At 42.6% G+C, this 23177-nt stretch overlaps 1 protein-coding gene across 2 annotated transcripts; it reads right to left on the bottom strand.

Annotated features, from left to right (window-relative positions):
- Positions 1–2882: 2882 nt before the first annotated feature.
- LOC111263045 (uncharacterized) lies at positions 2883–18094 on the bottom strand. Of its 2 annotated transcripts, XM_022837787.2 has the most exons (9): positions 17580–18094; positions 16798–17145; positions 14862–16646; positions 13153–13208; positions 11511–11647; positions 5279–5429; positions 4659–4847; positions 4236–4361; positions 2883–3922 (listed from the first exon to the last, which is right to left on the bottom strand). In XM_022837787.2, the coding sequence occupies exons 1-9, from the start codon at positions 17659–17661 to the stop codon at positions 3755–3757; spliced, it is 3042 nt and encodes a 1013-aa protein (XP_022693522.1). In that variant the 5' UTR covers positions 17662–18094; the 3' UTR covers positions 2883–3754. The 2 variants fall into 2 exon arrangements, with proteins under 2 accessions (XP_022693522.1, XP_022693523.1); XM_022837788.2 differs by lacking the exon at positions 16798–17145 and having other exon boundaries at positions 17580–18092.
- Between the last annotated feature and the right edge of the window lie 5083 nt (positions 18095–23177).

The following is a 23177-nucleotide window of genomic DNA, read 5'->3' as shown; positions in this document are numbered from 1 at the left end:
GGTGGGTCCCGATACGCTGCACTTTGTCTAATCGCTTTCGGTAGAGAGTTCTTATTACATTGTGTTTTTTATCGGTGCCACCGGACGTGTAGCCGACGCAAGCAAATGCTATCAGGTGTCCAGCTGTTACCATATATTACGCGATGCTATTGCCTTCTCTTGGCTATACTCAAAACTGAAGTGCAACAACTGTCATAGAAATTGGACAAAAGAAATATGACGGGGATGATCGTGTTGTTTGTGCCGTTTGAAGCAAGCCGTTTTCTAAAAGTACCCGCATGTGGAAATTCCTTTAACAAAACATGGAGGAACATCTTATCCTAATGATCTAGAGAGAACTGGAGAGTAATAGTTGTTTTGAATATGCATTATTCCCAAAACATTTGAATTAATTATCACTGAGTTTTTTTTGCACTACGTATGCTTACGGTGTTCCTAAATTATGGGATTGTACGGTCCAATCAAAACGATTTAAAGTCAAGGGGAGTTTGTCTTAATTTTTTTTTCTCTATCTACTTTTGGAAAATTTCCTTTTTTTATCCATGGCACTTTATCGCATAGCTTTCTCGCGGCCTCGAAAAAGAAAATATAAAGCCTATTGTTTGATGGAAAAAATCACTACTAACATGTGCTCTCCTTATCTCAAGCGAATTTTACTTGGTTTTAGAGTTTGCCTAGACCATCATAAAAAGCTCTTAATTAAGTATAACTAGGTTCAGGCTTCAAAAGGAAGTAAATAAAAAAAAAAAAAAAGGTGAATAAAAATGCGCTCTATATGACCTTACCCTTACATTGCTCCCCTTGGGTATATGCCTAATTTCGAGCCCTATGACCATAGTTAGCATATTAGGTCTAATTTATGTAAAAGAAGTCTTCAAAGCGCATGGGCTAACAAAACAATACTTGGTATATACTATACGAAGCTGTGTTAAGCGTAAAAAGGGACGAATATAATGAGTTCGGAGCATTTTAACAATTGTCTAAGTTAACAAAATTAGTTGTCTCGTGCTCGTTTCAGTATGCGCACATCCATAATATAGCTTTCTATAGAGGCACTTGAAAATACAATGCCCTCATTTGACATCATGGCAATAAGCAAATTTTCGATAGAAAGGCCTGGCATGAATTTAACTTAGAATACTGTTTAAATACAATTCGTGTTTGTTAAATAAGTGACATCACAGTTTAGTTTAATAGATAAACTAATTAACCTTCTTAGGAACGACAGACCGTTTCCTTGCGCTTTGATTTGTCCATCGCTCTTGTTATGTTGTAAACAGTTGCAACTATTGTTGCTATATAGAGAACGGAAGGGGATTATACTCTCTACCGGAAATACCAGCCATAGTTCCGACGCCATATAGGAAGCTTACCCCATATCAGCTGCCGTACAATTGGGCCTTTTGATATAGATACACCCTTTAACGTATATTTGCCGAACAGTCAAATTGTACGAGTGACCCCATTGAATTTAGAGAATATTAGGCGCAGCGTTGGCAAACTACCGCCTAATATTTTTGTGCGATTTGACGCTTTTGACGTTAAGTGACTCTAGTTTTAAGCGGAGTACAGAGATCGAGAGAAGGAGAACAGCGGCGCTGCTCTTTCCTGATGAGCTGTCGGCGACCGGCCGCCGCCGCTGCTGCTACTAACTGCGAAACGGACTGGCAAATACATGCGGCCTGGGGACCACAGGCCTAGCACACTTAGGTAAAACGGTAAGGAAAGTAAACTTTAGGCGAGTGGATTTTTGAGAGAGAAGAATGTGCCATGGAGAGGTGAGGGTTTTGGGTAAGGCACGTAAGAGACCCTAAGAAGAGAGAGGAAGATAGATATAGAATGGCAAGACTATGGCATATTATGTGATGCCCCAAAACAGCTGCGTTTCACGACAGACGTTTGGGACTACAGATAGAAGAACTGTGACCCTAATTCAGCCTGACGAATGTTGAGATCAGGCAATATCGTGGCGTGTAAAGGCATTCATTCCTCCGCTTTAGCGAATCGCAGGGGCGACCGAACGTACCGGAAAAGGACGCACTGTTTATGGTTCCTATATTACAACTTCGTAAGATTGTTCCGGGCTTTTCCCGATGTTCGTGTTACTAATACATAATGTAACGAATCGTCAGTCATAGAAATACTAATGTAATAATGCAATAGTAGCTCTAGCCTATTATAAGCGCTCTTAGCTTCGCTCTGAAATGGGCTGGAAGGATGCAACAATCACTGAAGCTAAGCATTGCGATATCAATAAAACCAACAGCATCTAGTCGGTGAAACGTTTGTAAAAATAAAGCTTCTATGTAAAGCATTTTGACTTTTGCAGTAAGTATAGAACCAGCCAATTAAAGGAACTTGTTACGCCTTTTAGGCTACACGTGTCGAACGCGGGGATCTATAGTAACGAAGGGCTATCTTAAAGCTATTCTATATTTGGAGCTTAGCCACAATGTTAGACGCTTCCAGTAAGTTTTCTTGACAAAGCTATCAATATATTTTTTATAAATGAAACAAAAAAACATTGACCTTTCCTCAAAAACAATAGACTAACTATGTATAATCTAGTAGTCTAGGCCTTTAATTTTTCTTCTAAAAACTCTCAAAGTAACTATAAGACTAAGTCAACGATTCATAAATCCGCGTTTATCCAGTTTGACGTTCTATATTTGGACTAGATCATTATATGAATGATCATAATTAAATTACCTGATAAATTATTAAAGTGACTGCCTGCCGGACAGTAAAAATATGCTGGGCCTTTTTTTACCACTGCCTTTGCATTGGTTAGGAACTGCAAAGTAGGCTAATGTGTATATCGGACAAGTAAATATTTTAGTTGTTGTGATAGTTTTATTCTACTTCTTAATAAGCTCTGTAAGTTCAATAAATTTCACTGGATTTTTATTTATCAGTAATATCAATAATGAGTATCTACTACAAGTGTCCATTATATATCCTGGGGTCCGTAAAATGCCTGTCTTATTCTACCAAATAGGGTCAGATAAGACGTTTATTAATGAATATATGGCAATCTGCGACATGTAATATTCATAAATTTTACGTAAGCTATTGTTTGGTCAATTTCAACTGCAACTACTAAGAGTCGATCGACCACTGTATACAACCGTAAGGGTTGCCTGTGTCGCTCTACCCTTACGACTGTACGCCCTTAAGGAAAACAGATGGTAAAAGACACCCAGACCCTTTCGAATAACAGATTTTACTTAAGGCATCTAAGTAACTGATCAGCTTGATTTGCCAACTTATACATAAACAGTAGGATAATGAATGTCGCTCAAGGCGGTCATAGGTGATAAATGCATGAACTTCCATGCGACAAATGAGTCCACTACATATAGCTCTTAGCGTTCCCATAACAAATACTTAGCACTATAATAATTGATTTATATACAGTGTTAAATATTTCCATGGACTGCATGTACAGGATCCACAGGGTTACACAAACGTTTGAATCGTAATGTTATTGTTAAATAACCCCCCAACCACTGAAGTAAGCGCTATCCGTGGCGCAGCTTCAGTTAATTTTCGCAATATGGCTTCGACTGAGTTTGAACTAGTAAGTTCTAATTGTTTACGTTATAGTAAACTATTATTTATTGGTAACTCTCTTGAATAGGCTATTGTCAATGACGTAACATTAAACGTAACCTTAGTCTAAATTCTAGGCAGTCCCTTCGAAGGTTCGTTAGTATCTCTTGTCTTTCGCGATCGGTGTTGTCTTCGATGAATATTACGCCGTATTAACAGAGATAATCTGGTTAATCCAGCCTATAAATGAAGACACCTTGACATAAACACCGGGTACATCCTGTCGTCCGCAGCCAAGGCCCCAGGACACAAGACCTTTCAGTTCATAGAAGCCTCCCATGTCACATACCATCGGACTCCCACCGTCGCCCTGACAATTTCAACAAAGTGATACATATATATAAGGTACCATACATAGCATAATACGAAGAATATATTGCGCGCCTACGGTAACCTACAGCAAGAGGGGAACCTTGATTGAAGCTATGTTTCAGCTAGTCTGAATTGGTCAAATATAGATGGTACTAAAAGAAACGTATGGGAAAGCACGCAAAGTTCTTCTAGTTCTCACAAAGGCTATCTGAGATAAGTATATACACTACGAGGTCGAATTGGTAAAAGCGTAAACCTAATGTGATCTGACAAAAGTGACTGCTATAATTCCGCTAAGCTTTGAGGCTGACCTGACATGCATCGTTGCCTTTTTCCCCACCGGCACAGAATGTGCTCGCAGGGAGTTTGAATAGCTTCGCCGTGGCCGCGCTTAGTTGAGCGACGCACGTACGCTCCTCAACCATAGGAAGCTCAACCTGAACCGCAATTCACACGGTAAAACAACAAAGCATTATTGTATATACGTGCCTCAAAAATAAATGTCTCAGAAGCTGTGACGAAATAGGACTCGTTAACGGTTGACGTTTCATGGTCGTCCTACAACAATTCTGCTTCAATCGAGATCAATAAAAATAACAATAAACAATACGAATTTGAGCATTTGATCGAAGCAGGTTAATAAAAAAAAGTAGTAAATAGTCAGAAATTAAATTTCTTTTCGAGTTAGGATCTTATACGGCTTTGGGCTGTTGTTTTCTCGTAAATGTTCCCACCTGCCGAACGCGCATGGCAACGGGTCCTCCTTCTTGTAGGGCACCGTAGCCCGTAACAGTGCATCGGGTGGATTGGCCTTCCTGACCTTGTGCTGCCTGTTCAGGATTCTTAGATCCTTGTTTGCCTGGTAGACACACAGTACAGGCTGCTGATATTGACGAAGAGTTCACATTGAATGGATTCAAAACCTGTTCAAAATAACAAAAAGTGTCCTACTTGTAATAATATGTCTCCAAAGTAAGATTCTTTCATCGATCATAATTTCCTACGTAACTGGTCGAATAGTAGTAACACGTTACTATAGAACATTTCAGCCATCTAGGAAAAATTATTTGAGTTTTCCGGCGCTTCGTCTTAGAGAGGTTCTACTTCTTAGATGAACTGTCCTATTATGATGAAAATTAGCTGAACTGAAAATTTAATAGTAGGAAATTTTGTGGAAACGTCGTTCCAGTTACGTTTAAGGACAAGATCTAGCTAACCCAGTAGCAATTGTCCTACTTCCTTCAGTACGATTTACATCGTAGTGACAGAAAATCGTGGTACTAAATTCACTTAATTTCTATCATAGGCAAGATAATGAAGAGCAAAAACCGGCAGTTAAGTAACTGATATGAACCTTAACAAGCGCGATGTCGTTGTCAAGTGTGTTTTCATTGTAGTTGTGGTGTATATAGCTAGCCCAGGCCTTCTTGCGTGAATGCCCATGTCTCGCTGTGAGATCAACCGATCCCACCTCGACAAAGAACGTATCTCCATTTCGGACGTACCTGTATGAAACAAGATATACATCAAAATATAGAATTATGAACCACTATAGATATTCGCTAATCGTAGCAATTCGTAATGACTTTGATTCTAGACATCTACTACCTTTTTATTACCAACCTAAAATAAATGAATGAACACAACTCAGACTGGTTGTAGGACAATTTGCCTTTATTTAGATACTTTAGGAAAAGGTAGCAACTCTGCTCACCCAATGCTGGCAAAGCAGAGCAGAACTTCAACGAGCCGTCAGCCAGAACATAGAGCGTTGTTAGAGGGACTTCGTTGCAGAGTTCAAAAATCCATAGGGAAAACCTTACAAGATGGAGAGCCCTAAGGCATGCTGAAAAGGGACAGAGTCGTCATACTAAGGAAGCTACTTCCGCGATACGAGAAGTTGTCATGGACAGCATTTGGGAACAAGAAGCAACGGAATTAGAGAGCGAAACATTAGCGATTGTGGCGGCCGAAACCTCACGGCAGCAGGATGCATCAAAGGAAAGCACCGGGGCCATGTTTTTGGCGACCTAGCTCTTCGTCAAGAAGTTCCCCCGCTAGTACCAGTCATAGTAGCCGCATGAACTATGCGGGAAGTTCTGCTTTCGGCTGCCTGAAAGAAGGCGGAAGTGGTAATTCATCCCAGAGCGAAATAGGGGACTTGCTTGGTAAGCTGCTTACCAAAATATTTGAAGCGCTCATCCAAGAAAGGTTACGATCATTTGCTGAGGAGCATGGACTGATGTTTCACAGAGAGTTTGGATTTAGCAGAAGTCCCTCAATATTTAGGGCGAGATATGGCACCCAAGGTCTAACCCACGTGTGGGTGGACGCTCAAGATTCGAAAGTCATTCATGGCAGTACCTTTAGACGTCAAGAAAACCTTTAACACTCTTCTGACCAGGATAATATATAAAACAATGACTAGGAGACTGCACCGCCCTATTTGGTGCGCGTAATATCTAATTTCTTAAAAATTGATAACGAGCGAAAGAACCATCATAGAGGCAGGGGTGCCCCAAGACTCTATACTAGGGTTATGGAAGATTGCCTACGATAATATCCTAGGGCTACGAAATCTTTCAGGCAGAATAGAGCTCCTGATGCATGCAGATCATTTGCCAGTTGCGGTACAGGCAAAAACGGCTACATAGATGGACCTATACGCCAGTAAGGCAGTCAGCACAATCTCGGAATTGACGATGAAAAGTGGGTTGGAGTTTGCTCCGGAGGTATAACGAGGGCGTACTGCTTATAAGAAGAAAACGTGTATGAGAAACAAATCTTAACCTAATGGTAAACAATAAACAAATGGTAAACGGTGTTAAATATCTGGGTGTACGCCTGGCTAAAGGACCTAGCGGGCTGCTTTATGTTAAGCACCTACAGTTATGGCGAAAGCTAATAGAACGACGAACGCTCTAGCAAGGGTTCTGCCTAACATATGCAAGTCAAGAAGGATGAGCAGATGGAGGCCTCTGACGTTGGTCGCCAAGTCAGTAGTGCTTTTCGGTTCTTCAGTTTGCTTTGGATCGTCTGTTGGCTTCAAAACAAGTAAAAGGATTCTCCGCTGCGAATTTCCTAAGCACATAGGGCAGTTAGTACGTCAGTAGCTTTTGTCTTAACCGGAACATCCCCGTAAGACCTAAGGGTTGAGGAAAGCAAGTAAATGTCCCAAACGCTTTAAGGAAACTGTTGCGTGGGCGGTTATAGCATTTGGAAATCCCGGAGCCGTCGTCCAAGAACTTATTTCAGACATCGGGAAATAGCTGGAGCGTGAAAAGAGCGAGCTGAAAAGTGGACTCTTACGTAACACAGATCGTTAGAGGCTATGGGGATTGTTTGTCTTTCCTACACAGGACTGAAAAACCCATTTGACCCATATGTGTCCATAGCGAGCAAACGGCCGAAATTGACTTTGCCAACGCATTGCTAAACTCAGTTTCGAAACCGTAAGGACAACAGCCACAAACAAGGTCTTAGCTAAGTAGAGATTCCTTTTCCGGGTTGTCTAGAGTGCGGCTAGAGGAGCTTGTGAAGTCTATGTGCGCCACCACTGGGGGGGGGGGGAACCCGGAGTCATCGGAGCCAAAGAGGCCCTGAAGGCCTGAAAAAGAGTGGCTCAAGTTGTAATGGAGAATGAGATTCTTCTCGGCCTTGAGAGACTGCAGACGGCGCGATTAGAATTTCGAGTTTACAGGTTTTAGGATACAGCGTGTCTGGTGAGGCAGGCAATACGGAAGTGACCACGGTCGATTGACAAGTAGACATCTGCTTTTTCTGCTGGTCCGGAACGCTCTTCAATGAAGTTCCGAACTGCCAAAGAGTGAAACTTAAGGGTGTGTTAGCAGCCTTGGCCAACCCAAGTCCGGCCGTAGGGTAATAGTATCGAGATTTAGTCTATATATGAATTGTACAGACATGAAGACATTAAAGCGTTCCGTTCCATTAAGTAAGTAGGAAGTTGGTCTATATAAAAGCGATTTGAATTCAATCTGAACTATTCATTGATAATCCATTAACGTAATTCTACTTATATATATATACTACTAATTTATTTACGCTAAACACATAAAAAAATCTATTATTTAGGAAGGTGTTGGTATTTTCTATTCATATTATTGTAGCATTTTGCTATCAGGTATTTCCTTTAGATGCTACAAAACTATATATAGATGTTTACAAACATGACAATATTATACATGAGCTAGATATGGTCAAAGCTATTTTTCAAGCTGCATTTCAATATGTGTACACATGGTTTTTAGATGGCACGATTACTCAACCGCTAAACGTATAGAATGACTGGTCAAAATCACAGGTGCCAATTCATCTTCAGCTGTGATAGGGTTACGGAATAGACAACTTAATTTTTTCCAAACGAGAAAATCGGTCCAATAAACACTAACAATATGTTTACTTTCAGATTGTCTGTTGCTTCGTTCGATGCTTGCTTCAGAATAAAGTTATATTACCGGCTGTGAGTAGTTGTCGTCGAATAGGATCATCATGGCCACCGATTTGTTATTGGCTTTTATTTTTCTTTTCATCGGGATGGGAATGCCTTTCAGTCGTTCAATTGGCGCCTTTATTGACTGTCATTTAATTCGTTGCGCGCTGCGCTAATCGCTACTAGAAAATTCTTCACCGTGAAGTTCATTACAGGGAGACTGAGCACAGGTAGCATCACATTGTACTGCTTGACACCGAGGGGCTGTTCGAGAAAGTAGTCTTCCTTATAGATTCGCTTGTTGGAGTGGTTGATAGTGGCTGGGTCGGAGATTGAACGAACGAATATTAATGACTTTTATTAGAAAGCTTTTCATCGTCCTGTCTTTCCGTATCTGGGACTAGATCGACGCGAGTCAACGGCGTCGACTCCTGGCAATCGTCTACGTGAAGATACGATACTACGCCGCTGGCCAGTGAATCATCAAAAGCAAGAATTTTACGTCTTCGAAGACATTTTTTCAGTTGGTAAGCTGTTGCAAAAATAAGACCTAAAATTACGGCGCCTACAGCCAGAACAATGGCCACTATAGTGACACTTGATACAGACTCGTTAGAGCATTTTTCATCACTGAGATCCCCACAATTATTGTGATTGTCGCAAACATGAATTGCGCTAATAAAACGGGATCCGGTCAGGCACTTGAAACAGCCATGCAACAGCGTATCATTGCCTTCGCATTTTGCCTTGAACGCGGTAACGACCATATCAAAACCACGTCCAGTAGCAGTAAGATTTTTGACGGAGGACCGATTAGCGGTCATCCACGTAAGTTCCACTTCTCCGTTATTGGACACATTGAAGTGATTAGGAGAATCTCCGTCAAATAAATTGCCAAATAATGTCACAGGTTCCGAGCTTCCCGCTAACCTCAGGGTCAAATTGTCGAGCTGACTTCGCGTGACCAGCGTCTTCATAGCTATAATAAGGCCAATATCTTTGTGAGACGCATTCAGTGTCATAGTGCACTGTACTCCGCCCAGATACAATTTCCTATGCGGCCTTTGGCTTCGTATAAGAAGTGCCTCGTGGAATCGGATTGTTCGTAGATCATTCTCGCAGTAGTCTTCTACAGTGTATAGATGCCGCTGGAGTACCCCGTAGGCGTGAGTGTGAGGGGGCAAAGGATGGTTAGTCTGGACATCCGTCGCTGTCACGCCCTTCCTCATCGTAGACAAAAGCAACATACCAGCCGCACCGAGCAGGTAGTTTACTTTTGCAATGTCAATCATTTGCTAGCTATTCGTTATTTCCAACTAACTAACTAACTAACTAACTAACTAACTAACTTCAATCCAGCGATGCGCATGCCTGTATTTGTGCCGAACAGCAAACCGTCACGAAACAAGTTCTTCAGTACGAGAGACAGACAGAAGTTGCGTCAACGATTCAAAGCGACTTGCACCGGTGTCCTGGCTTTTCACGAACTATCCTATCGCACGTAGACGCTAACGTATGGGAGTGCTCCTGCAGTGCCAATGTTTTCTAGCATCGCTCACTCCAGCGTTTATGTATTGCTTGCGAGACTTAAAGGCAAGTTGTGTCGAACAAAAGAAGTACGCTACGTGACGCGGACTCTAAAATAGCCACTCAATTGAATACGCCTTGCGTAAGGAGTCACATCTCTTCAAGCAGGCACATTCACTGCGTTCTTCAGCGTTGTTTTTCGTTGTGTTTCTTTTGAGTGGAGCTAGTTAGAAGAAGCTTGAGGAAAGAGAGAAATAAAGCGAAAAAGGCGATCAGTCGTCCCCCATCTACCTTTTCTCGGCTCGTGGACGCCAAGCATGGACCATTATCGTCGCATTCAAGAGAGAATGCCGGCCGTCGGTGTGCTGGGCTACAGCGACCGCCCGCCCGCCCGCCCGGTCAGCCAGCTGGCCGGTCGAGAGACAGCAAACAATGGCAGGCAAGATCATGTAAACGCCCTTCACTCGTAAGAAAAGGGATATAGAGTGGCTACAGAAAACTTGCCTCATATGGCTTCGACACGAATAACCCGTAAACCTAACATTCAATCATCCGATATTAAGGTCATACTGACCTTTCTCGTAGGCTGATTAATCGATGGCATAGAGTACGTACTAAACCGTTGCCTAACAGCTGCAAAACGTTGGAAATTCTCAAGTGTCATGCTGCTACGGCAAATGATAAGAAACAAATAAGCCTAATTAGACGAATGACAAAAAAATTGTTAAAATTTACGTAGTACTACGTCAAGAGGGTACCATCAATCTTGAGTTTGGAGTCAAGCTAATAAGCTATCTTTTTAAAATAGGGAACGCGAGACATTATCCACAACACAAACATGCGTCAATTTCGTATATCTCTCTCTCTCTTAACAGAAGCGTATCTAGGGTCGAAACTAACGAAATTGTGAGCCTGCACTTATTTCATTTTTAACATAAAACTAAGTAAACTGAGTAAAGTCTTGCGCCCAAAGCACTAAACTGTAAGCAGAGTCTAATATTTGAGAAATATTTTCAGCTCAGCTACGGCCAAGAGAATACCTACGTTAACTTTAAACCTCAGACGCTAATAAATATTTTGAACAGTAGAACAAATACGGTTTATATATGTATTGCGTATTCTTGAAACGGAAGCAAAATATAAGTGAAAATATCGTAAGGACCAATTTCAGATGTGCTAAAAATATGAGTTACACGATACGCACGCTGGCCGCATGTACACCGCACAAAAATGAAGAACTCAAATTATTAGAAAAGAATAGCAGAGCCCAAGATTAATCTCTTATCCTAAATGCTATGGCTGTGAGTTTGGCGTCCTATCGACCTCGTCGCCGAGATGAGTAACCCTCATTAGATGGCAAATTAGTCATTGCTTTCTGTTTAGGGCTTATCTGAGAAAGGTAGTCATTAAAAATAGGGGATTGAATATTTCATTAGGTTTAGATCAGCGATTCGATTGCTCTATAATGGTAATTTTGCTCGAAATAGGGAATGAACCGCAATACCATCACTGCTAAATATAGTATGCGTATCTTGACTATCACGATGCGAACGGTAAAAGACCACGAAATTTGAACGTAACAAAAAGCAAGTGTTGATTTAGAACTAACTTGGTTACGCAATGAGCTGCGGTGACTATCCATTGAGGACCGATAAGGGCTCCACCGCAGACATACTGGCCTTTCTCGTTGTAGATAGCCGCCTGCCAGCACCAATCTCCAAGCCCCGCGTCTTTACCTCCGATTACCTGCCAATAATAAGATTCCACGAAGGATTCGCAGCATATCGTATGAATGCCTAAATAAATACTACTCCGCAGTATTCAATTATGAACATAATAACAGCTTTCTAAAGATGTGCCTATTTGTCACATAATTGCAGTGTGGCCTTTAAGAGAAATCGTAGAACGACGTAAACGAACGGATCGTGTATATATTGATTATTTCCGTCGTAAAACGGCATATGGTTAGGTATCCTGGGACATTTGCAGAGGACGGCATCCCATGGTCTCCCAGCATCTCATGGTCTGATCTGACATTAGGGTATTATACAGTATCTGGACAAACTTGACGCCCATCGATGCTGCTCAAAAGTTTTCCTCAAAACTTATTTTACCCCAACAACTTGGATCATGTCTGATGATCATGATCAGATGATCTGGAAAATTTGTATCGACAGTAGCTCAATTCTCTATTTGCTGCGGCTCTTTTCGCCTCGGCCTTAAATAGTGGTTATCGTTTTTGTTATATGTCTCCTAGCTAATATGTTTACGATTTCCATATGTGCATGCGAAGTGTACAAGTCTATTCATGCTTTTTATTGGGAGTTTTCAAATGTTAGCACTCGATCTATCATGTGCAAAACGTCATCCTCGTTGCCTCCTGGGCACAGCACTCATGGGAGCTGATCCTATGTGCCCCAGTTGATTCCGGAAGAGGTCTGCGTGCCCGCAACCAACGCCCTTCCGCAGACTGTTTTGTCAGTGAGCCAGCTTGATGGACCTTGATGTGGTATAGCATTCGACACAACCACAGGCTGCAATTGGTAACTTGGTTATTGTGAACTTTTCTTTCGACTTCGTTCCGTTTCGCTCGTTTCTGCTAATAGAGAAAGTGGATTGTTTACTCGTCAACCGTAACGTCGTGCTCCTCTGTATATGACGTAATGAAAGGCCTTCTTTTAGCTTTGCGGGAAGGAGTGGTATAAGCGTTTCACTGATTTCAGGGCAGCTAATTTGCTTTTACCCTACTATAGACATACTTACTACTACCGCATGTTACGTAAAAATGTTCGTACTTGGTTTTTTTTTTAATCAATACTCTTGCATTTGTACTGGCTCATTAGGCGTTCGTTTATTTGAAATAGCACATCTATATGACTTCTACGAAACTTAGTGCGATGTACTGAAGTATACTTCCATATCGCATGTTGTCCTTGTCATAACTGCGTATACTTCATAGCAGTGGATTGCCCTTCGTAGCGCAGAATGCTACAAAAGGACGCAAATCCATGTTACTTTTCGGTAGGTAGGTAGGTAGGTAGGTAGGTGGAGTAACGGTCCACTCGAAGAGGGACGCAATGTAGTTTCCCACTACATCAAAGCTTATTGAAACGCTATAGGGCTGTACACGAATTATGTTCGTGCTTGGATGACTTCAAATAATCTGCACAGACGCTAGTCAAACAAACTCGTAAAACAAAAAATCAAATACTATAATGATTACGTTCCGTCAAAAACTAATAACTACGTACTTTTTGTTGTCGAGCGCCACTGCGCCGTCCACAGCTGAGCGGTTCGCGTGAAAATCCTGAAATATATTATATCTACTTGTTTATTAGAGCTAGACAGCCATCTGTGTTCAACTCAGAACAGAGATGTTCTAAACATACTGTAAGTTGTGTCATAATAACAAAATCTGGTTGAAGATGGAGCCTGTATCTATGGATTTCATCTTCATACCAACATGGTAGACCTATGCGGAACAGTTAGTACCGATTTTGAACACATGTAAGTGGGCGAAATGACACCTACGGTTGCCAGAGGGTTACATATGGTAACTTGTCTACTATTATACCTTATAACGATCAATGTCGGTGTTTCAGAGTAGCAGAATTTGATAGAAGACTTATAAAGTGTTATAGCTAGATCACAGCTAAAAGAAAACACAGCTATTTTCTTTTTTAATTCTGAAGAAATTGGTCACAAAAAGGTGCTTTGGACGATAGCCTTCGTTGAAAGCCATTCTTAAACTTCATGTAAGTTGCTCCAGCCAGAAGCTTAGCGAGATTAGTGGTTCACAGCATAAAGACATTTTACATTGAGCGATTAAAGCCAAACTTAATAGGCGTGGGGCGTTTCCTTATACTACATTATGTAACTGTTCAGAGGAAAGCTCGTTTCTTGAGCCAGAATGGCATCGAGTTTAGACAATTGAGCAAAGCATAGTTTTTCTGTATAGGTCGAAAACATACGATGGGTGTATCCGTTCCACAATACTTGCAGTTACGGCCTAGCTTTTTATTTGGAACCCACAGCGAAGTCAACCCTTTTATAAAGTTATATTATATTCTTAATCGACTCTTTAGTTTTGTTATATGTGATACGTTACGTTTAGCAATATAAGGGTCATTTAAAAGTTGCCGTTTAACAGAGCTAATGCTTATATTGAAAATATGTTAGCATTTATGGCCTCCTATTCTGTAGAAGGGGGCTGACAATTATTCAGCTGTTAAGGATTTTATTGGGTCTATGTAGTGGAGTTATCTTTTACAATTTAAAATCTTAGACAAATCATTTTTTTGCGAACGTATGTTTTCTAATGACACTTCGATAGATGCCGTAATATTCCGAAAATCTACGGGTAAATAACCCTAAAGCATTTACGAAATGTATCAAAAGCGTTTGCTGCTTGAACATCCAACCCTTTTCAATAGGACCAGCTACCTGAGGGACCTTTATTCACTATAAAACCCGAAATTAAACCCATGCTTCGCTAGGAAGCTGGGCTTCAGGCGTCTATCTTTGCATAACACTGTTCCTATTATGGATTTTCCACGTCCAGGTACTCTTTAGGGATCGAGTAATTCAAGTTATCTGACATCTGAAAGTACTGTCGAAAAATCTGGATAGGCGCATTATAACGATCTAGCTCACTAGTGCGTTAGCGCCCGTATGAATATCTCGGGCCTTTGTATCTGCGTCTACTTCACTGGGTAGACGTCAGAGTAGCCTGGGTAGAGGTCGATACCACAAATTTTAATGGATTTTTAGATAGTTCACTTTAGCCCCTGTGTTTTTTGTCGATTAAAATTGGCCTGCCTGGATCTATTTTCCAATTATTCTATGTAAAAAGAGCATTGACAGTAGCTCATAGCAAATGAACCTTTATAAAGTGTGAATAATGTTAAAAACCTAATAAAATGTTAGGCATTCACTTTAAAATTGACCGATCGATACTAACCCTTTAAGCGCGTCCCATTCGATTCCCTCGAAGCCTGGGAGTGAGGAGCAGGGAGTATTGGTGGTGAGTCCGTAAGCGAAGGTACGGATATGATTGAAGGAGAAGCAGCTCTAGTGGGAACGAAACCACCTGCCGTTAACACGGGACTACTTGCGGGGGAAGAGGGAGTCGGCTTGGCTCCAGTATTAGTGATAACAGGTTCTGATTGGCCGATGGGCCGAAATACTCGGTTGAAGTTCTTGCTACCCAAAAAAGAACTTTGATTAGGCGTATTAACATGGTAGGAAGGACTTTTTAAACGAGTTCCTGATACAGGCGTAATGGAAGGTACCAACGGCTGGGAAGCGCTGAGACTTGTAGGCGACGGTAATAACATATCTGTGCTTTCTTGAGGCAGAGCAACAGGGGATTGGCCGGGTCTAGGCCTTAAGGCGGGGACAAAATTACCCTGAGATGCTGGCGGGGACAGTGGCGGTGATCCGGATGACAAAGGAGGACTGTGGGGTTGAGGTGACGTAGCAGGAGCGATGGCTACCGGCGGCGTCTTTGGCCCATTCGGTAAACGCTCGGATAATGCGCCACTTTGCTGTACGATGTTTGTAGGAGGCCTTACATTTATCGGTTGAAGTTGAGACTCTTGAGGTTCACTAGATGGGTTTAATTTATTGTCACCATGCGGAGGCAGCTCCCCAGGGCTTGGCCGTTGAGCGAAAAGGCTTCCATCTGTAGGCACTGGTATAAGACCCCCTGGTGGCACGGAATGTGGCCCTAAGGGACCAACTTGATTAAGAATAATGGCAGCGCTCAAGGTACGCTTGACGTCACTCGTATCGGCACAGCACATATAGCCGTCAGTGCACTTGAAATGTGGAAATACGTCATTAGAGCCAAAACAAGTGAATTTCATTAGTGGGGCAATACAGCTGCCGGGACACTGTATAGTACTGGCAATTTTCGTTACTAATTCAGCACTAGATAAAGGACCGATGGCCTCTTCTTGGATAGGAAGCGGTAGTCCAAATAGTTCACCGCTAACCGACGGTTGCTTATTAAGCGTAGTTGGCACAGCGAACCGCGACGAACCGCTCAAAGGAAACGGAGACTGGACATTCGGAGGGCCTGTTAAGATGATACCAGGGCCATCAGGTCCACGGTCATTGGTGTAGACGTCGCCACCTCCTGCTCGACCCGGGGTATCCAAGCAACAGATGGTAGCAGGTGGACACATAGTGGTTTCCGTTGAAACTTGGTTACCTTTGCTACGGCACGCCGTATGCATGAAACCCGGAAGGCAACGACCAACGCAGGTCGGCAGAGTCAATGAGGCTGGAGGTGGGGAGGAAGTCGTCGTTGGCGTTGAGGTCGCGCCTGTGTTCAGGCAACACACTCCGCCTGAATTACACGTTGCCGTATAATCAACTTTGTCGCATAGCAGACTGAAGAGCGATGAAACGCAAGAGCCAGTGCACTCAATTGGCCTACCCGCCTTTTTCTCAATCTCTATAGGTTGTTTGCTAGATTTGCCATCTTGTCCTGCAGTCACTGTCTGTCCGTCATTCTCATTTGCACAACAAAGTCCACCATGACCACACAAGCCATCGGCTATAGAAACGCGACAATAAGCGGCAAATGTTTCTGAAATACACGCGCCCGGACAGTTGATATTGGTGATAGCAGAGCCCGTCTTGTATTTAGGGTCAGTCGGAACGGCTGAAGTAGATGCGGATTTAGACTCATTCGAGGTGTTTATCGTCTCAATACGCACGTCCGGTTCGACACGATCGCCTGGAATCAATGTAGACACATGTCGTTGTGAGCCAATAGAGCAGGATACATAGAAAATGTACCCCACTGCAAACATTCGTAAAAACAAAAGCTCGACCAGGTGCTATTTGGTTAACAAAGCAGGCTAGGGAAGTTAGTCAGTTAGCCGTACCTAACAGTAGAGCTGTCGCGTTGATGGAGTGATCAGCTGGTGGAAACGGGGGCTGCGAGTCGCTGGTAGAATCTGAATCACCCTTCAGAGGCTGGGGTGTTGGTTTCGTAGCTGGAGTTTCATCTTGTCCCTGTCCACCGGTGGCCGGCGCGCCCTTTACGAACGCGTTGCCGATTTCGCTCGACGACGCCACATTCACTGGACTTTTTGTGATACAGCAGCGGAGATAAGCCGCATCGCATTGTGCGTCCGATAACGTTTGCTCGCAGAGCAGGGCGGTGATTGCATGCACGCATTCGCCAGGACAACCCTGGTTTTTACTCGTCGAAGTTAGGCTACCCAGGATGCCTACAACAAGTCACGGTTACGAGGAGTCATCAACGTGAGGTTAGTTGGGAGCAGGAGTTCGTCGAAGCGACGGAGGTCGTGCTGAGAGTCGACAAGGTGAGATAGCACCATCACACTATAGTACAAGGAGATCATAGGATAAGCAGGAGGCCGCAGAGGACAAGTGCGAGAGAGTGTCATCTCCACAGTACAACAACACGAAAAGCGAACATATCTATTTCCACAAAAAAAAGGACAGTCAATGATGGCCTCAATTTAACCTTCAAAATTCAGCAGCTAATGTCTTTGCTAGGCCTTTGGTTGGGTGTAATCACCGAAGGAGTTACTTATAGAGCAAAGCTAATAGATTTTAGTTTACTGCACATCTTGAGAGCGCTACAGCATGTTATTATATCAAGTGTAAATTCCAAACAAACTTCTACCGTTCCACTTACCTGTTATCAGCGCACTTGTGTCTTGTGCGCCCGCTCGAACAACAAACACGGTCAGTATAAACTGCTTTAAAAGAAGCATCATGGCGCACTAAAATTTAATATCAATTAGCTCACTATTTGTGATTGCGGTAATTCTGCGTGCACCGAAAAAAGGTCGGTCGTTGTTTAGGGGATGCTGTCACGAAAGGATCTCAAACTCACATCATTACTGCCGATTGTCATGTTCTACGACCGGACCGCTATGGATTTCACAACGAACTAGCGTACACTTAGGTAGCGTATCGTTGACGTACGACGATGATTTGAAACAATGGAACACGGCATGAGATGTGACAGCCAATGATATGTTTTGTATCATATAGCTGCTTGCAGTATCGTAGCTACTAGTGACGACGACTCGTTGCCTGTTGTTAACGGCAACAACAGCAGCAGCAGCAGCAGCGGCGGGTCAACCGTAGAGTTAGCCAGTCTGTTGAGCACGATACGGAGCGGAGTCAAGCACGGAAATCGACGAAGGTAACAGCAGCAGCAGCAGCAGCAGCTTGTGAAGACCTGCTAACGACAGCAGCATGGATCTCGGTCGGATCTTCGACTCCTGGCTGTTCGGGGAGAGGGATGCTGCTGATGGCGATTGGAGCAAGGGCTTCTTCTTAAGCTGTCATTTTCTGGCAGACGACGGTGAAGACCCGGCCCAATCGGGCCCAATGCTGTCGGGGACATGTCGAAAGCCAGCGCCGAGGGGAGCAGAAAACAACAACAGCCACATCGGAACTAGCTCTTCAATAGTTCCCCCACGGAATTAGTGGAGCAGCGCAGTAGCGGTAGTTGTAGTGGCAGTATTAGTAGTTCAACCAGCTGCGATCACGATTGGCCGTCGCGTTAGATTCATGCTTGAGAAATGTGTGAGCTGCGGCGGCTGACTCGACCGGCGCAACGGTGAAGTCAGCCGTTGCCGCCGCCGTTAAAGCCCGCAACTTTGTTTTGGCCGTTACTCGGTTATACGTGACTGTTGCTAAGCCGGCTCAGAGCTGGTTTGAACTGAGTGAAGAGACGTCAATGGCCTTCACCTACCTTCGGCGCGATGTCGCCACCGCAGAAGCAGCAGTTACCATAACAGCGAACAGCATTTCTATTCCTCAGCTAGTGATTTCTTCGAAGACACCCTGTGACCGCCGCCGTCAGCGTCGATACCACGCGTGGCTTCATACAGTCGGAACGCTACTATCACCCGACAGCGAATGATGTGCTCTGCGCACAGCTGAACCTTTGAAGCGACTGGTACTGAAGAGAAGATGTATCGACGATGACATTTCGATATTGGCGACCTGTAGTGAGAACTGCCAGCTTGGCGGCGGAACACAGGACTCGTTGATGGTTGGCCGATTCGATAAGGCCGTCCTCCATTCGATCCAAACGTATCCTGCAATTTTAAGAAGCTTTCTCAAATTCTGCTGTTCCAAGTCGGAAATGCTGCTCATAGATATTCTAGACACTGTTTTCCGCGTTGTAGGAGACCAATGACAGTTATTCAGAGCATCGCACGCAATCCTAAACAATGCGCTGACGTCTAGCGCAAATGTCAAAATAGAGCACCATACCATAGCGTTTAGAAGCTTGGAGCGTTCCTCTGACATAGTTGTTTTATAGTCGAATCCTATCCATGGCTATTTGGCGTCTAATTGAATGAATAGTCAGTCAAATGATTCGAATTGAGCCTCTAGCTTCTTAGATTAAAACGTACGTACATTTCAATGGGAATCGTTAGTTTTGCACAGATTTTTCGATCAAATGAACTAATCTGTATATATTTCCTGTATCGCTCTTACCATGCTAGCGACGATTTCGGTCGTAGCTGTTGTTTCAACCAGTCGTCTATACCGCGTATATATATATGTATGTAGTGATTAGTTGCAACGGTAATCGTGCATGCTCATTATGACATGGCTGTATTTGTAAACATTTAATAACCTACTCAAGTTTCTATAAGCGTACATATGTATAATGCTCGTTACGGTCTGTCCAGTCTACGATTTTTCTCGTTCAATTTAAAATTATCTAGATTGCATATTTAGAATACGTGTGCACAATCGTCTCTATTCTGAAGAAATTTATCTTTATCTTTTTTTTTTTTGGATCTGTATGATAACGCGATGATTGAGTTCGGTGTCAATAAGGTTAAGTTCAAACAATATATCCGAATATGCTTTAACAAAAATTATCGAAATCGGGAAAATAGTTAGATCTGCTGGCGTTTCCACAAAGGTCCTAACAATGATCCGAGGCGAAGAGTTATACTGATCGTTTATTCTTCGTAAGAACGATTTATGCTTTGTATATGTATATGCGACACTATTTGTCTACCCATTAACAATTTCCATAGGAGCGTTGCCTGATCGAGGTCAACTTCGTGTGGAAGCATATGAGTGTAGCAGCGTACAAATATCGCAGAGACTCCTCTCAACTCCAATCAAAGCTCAACTTGTTCAAGTAAAACGCATTGACCCCGCGTGGGTAGGTGATTCTTAATGAAGGCCATATGCTCTTCGACTGGTTTGCTGGCGTGACAATATATGATACTTGTGAAGAGAATTCATCCTTTGGAAACAAAATTTTTTAACAGTCTTCTTTTCGCACTCCTTTTATGGAAAACGTCCGTAGAAGCACTCAGGTACACTTTCCAGCAAGGACTTCCCTGAGGCACTTGACATACTTCAAGCCAAGTTCATTCATAACGAAACTTAATTGACAGTCTCAGAAGAAAAGGCTAAACCTGTAGCTGAGTTTGTTGAATCACGGCTGTTGCCTGAAACGCGTCTTAATCCCAAAATAATTATTTGGCCTATTGTATATTGTAATACCGCATATACAGGCTTTGGTTGATTATCTACAGCGCAAAAGTCGCTTTAGAGCTGAGGAGACGGAGAAGCGAAGGCGCAAATATGAGTCAATGACCTATCCAGAATTTAAGCAGGTCCACCCGCGTACGCTTACCTTGACTGAGGCCAATACTAACTACTGATAAGGTTCTTGCCTTTTGTATCGAGTGCAACAAGACTACGGTTTAGCTTGTATATTTGGTAATGGTATCGACAGTAACTACGATAAAATCAGATTAACAGTGTGATATAAAAACGGTCGATATGTGTCTTTGTGAAACGAATACTATTCGGTTCTATGCCTTAAGTCCGTTAAGTATCGTCTTTTCAATCGTTCTACTAAAACGATCTACTGCATATACGATTTACTATATAAAATCACTTGGCGAAAAGGCAGTTCTTTAGGACCCAAAAAAGAAGGACCGGAACGTGAATAGACATGACATCGTTAAGGAACCACAGACCCACCATCAAGCAATTTAGAACCATTCGAAGAATATTGGCTACAGAAAAAGCTCGATATATCTGAGGCCATATGAATTGACACGTAAAAAAGTTACAACTCTGCGCAAAAACGCAATGAGATCAAACCGTTTTTACAGGAACAGATCGCATAGGACATTAGGTGCAAATAAGAAAGGTACCTCACATACATGACAAGGGTCAGACTGAGCCCAGAGAGAGAGAGGGCGATGCCATGTACTTGCTGAAATTGGATAGAACAAATGATACTATTATAAGTCATAGGTGCGTATAGCCTCAAACTTTTAACGGTTTCTCGACGAATCAATTCAATATAGACCGCCACAGCTTTTTTTGAAAATGTATTTCTTATTGACACATTCGAAATGGACCTAAACGTACAATCGAGAGAAACATATAAAGCGCTGGCTTCCGTCTGCTCCCAGAGACACATACAATCGACTTCTTACAATTGCACGACACTGCAATGATCAGAGCAGATTTGGCGGAACTTTATAAAAAGAAAAAGCAGTAGTTTTTCAATCGTTTGTATAGTTTTAACCTAGAACCGATTGGGCAAATAAGCCCTTGTTAAGCATATACTCTTGTACTCAATACGTACTATACGCTGTTCCGCTTATTTTCATCAGCTCTATGTTACAATGTAAAATTCATCCCGTGTTTAATACTCAGGCAGCCATATAACAGCATTTATCTCTATTGAACTTCAACTGGGACGAGCCAGACGAGAATTAGTAGTTATGTCATAATCTATATCTTGTTAGATCATTACCTGATGCTAGGAAAGTTTATCTTCACGAATTTGGCGTTGTCAGCTGCCGACGTAAAATCTTTCTAGTCAATTTTTTTCTGCTATATAATGCATAGGCAGAGTTCGAACGACGTCCGACATCGTCTCAGCTCAAACCTGCTTTTTCATGAAGATTCGAGATGTATTGGGGGGGGGGGGGGTACAAATTTATGTGAAGTTCGTGTTTTCGTGAAATTGCTGGGCCCCCTAAAATCTTTCTCTATAGCAAACGTACCACTGTGCGTTTGGCACAATATTTATTCTCATTTTTTCTCCGCGAAGGTAGGAATGGGGTTCACTGACCCGACTGGGGGGAGGGTAGGCTGTTTATACGAAAAAATTAAGCTTTATGGCTCGAAGTTGACGTTATTTGTAACAGCAAATCTTTTCTTCTTTCAAAAAATTCTCTTCTCTATGGCTAAAAATTACCATCATTTTTAAGTACTATGTAGCGAACACACCACAACGCCTAGTTCAGAAACGCGTACTTCTGATTAGTAAGTTTATTCGCGTCGTGAAATATTTTATTTTATTACTATCGCTTATCGACGTATACTGGCTGCTAAAATAAATACAGCCCTCTAGACGGACCCATATTCTGTCATTATGTCTGATGGCACATTTATGCTGACTAACTTTGTGACGAAACCAAGAAGGTCCGTAGCGCATAATGACAAGAAAGTAAAAAGGGTGGCTAGGCCTCTCTGACAGGTACGATTTGTTAAGCTTAAATGCAGATGGCTTAAATATCACTAGATAGTACTATTTTGGCCTTTCATTGAACAAGCTATTTCCTGAGCACTGATCTTCAAATAGGAAGTTCACTTGTATTAGAACTCAAGGCTTTTCCGTTTCCAAACTTGGAAAAAATACGTGCACTAAACGAAACTTTAGATTGCTATGGGCTATAGGCACTATTTTTCCCTAGCAGTTTATATAGTCGAGTGAAACTCTGCTCTAGGATTTTCCGTCGTTGCCGGTTACCAGTGTTCTGCCTTGACACGGCAATAGTAAGAATCGCATACTGGCCTGCTTGGCTAACTAAGATGTTACGCTTAGGTAATTTCTAGAAAATAGTGATTATAAAACGCCAGTTATTGTGCAGTAGCTAATTAAATCTCTATTGAAGAGCTTAAACGTGTGCATATTTGATAATTCTGTTCTCAATCAGCGGAGAACACGATCACTCCCGAAGCTTTGCACCCTCGAAGCGTTCGTTTCACTTGAGCTAATCGTTGATTGACCTTGGACGGGAAGCGTTCCCTAGGTGCGCGTCAGACTGAACCAAAAGGGTCAATGTTAAAACATTCGTATCTCTTTAACAGTTTTCACTCAGCGAATGCCGGCGCAGTATAATACATTTACAAGCGCTGTTCAGTTGTCGGCTATTGGTGGGCTTGAAGATTGCAGTGGGATTCTCCTATAGTAGGCATCCGTATGCCGCTGGCA

The sequence above is a fragment of the Varroa jacobsoni genome, unplaced genomic scaffold (assembly GCF_002532875.2).
Source record: "Varroa jacobsoni isolate VJ856 unplaced genomic scaffold, vjacob_1.0 scaffold_727, whole genome shotgun sequence".
Taxonomy (NCBI): domain Eukaryota; kingdom Metazoa; phylum Arthropoda; class Arachnida; order Mesostigmata; family Varroidae; genus Varroa; species Varroa jacobsoni.
The sequence above is the reverse complement of the archived record's forward strand: the minus strand, read 5'-3'. Positions and strand labels throughout refer to the sequence as shown.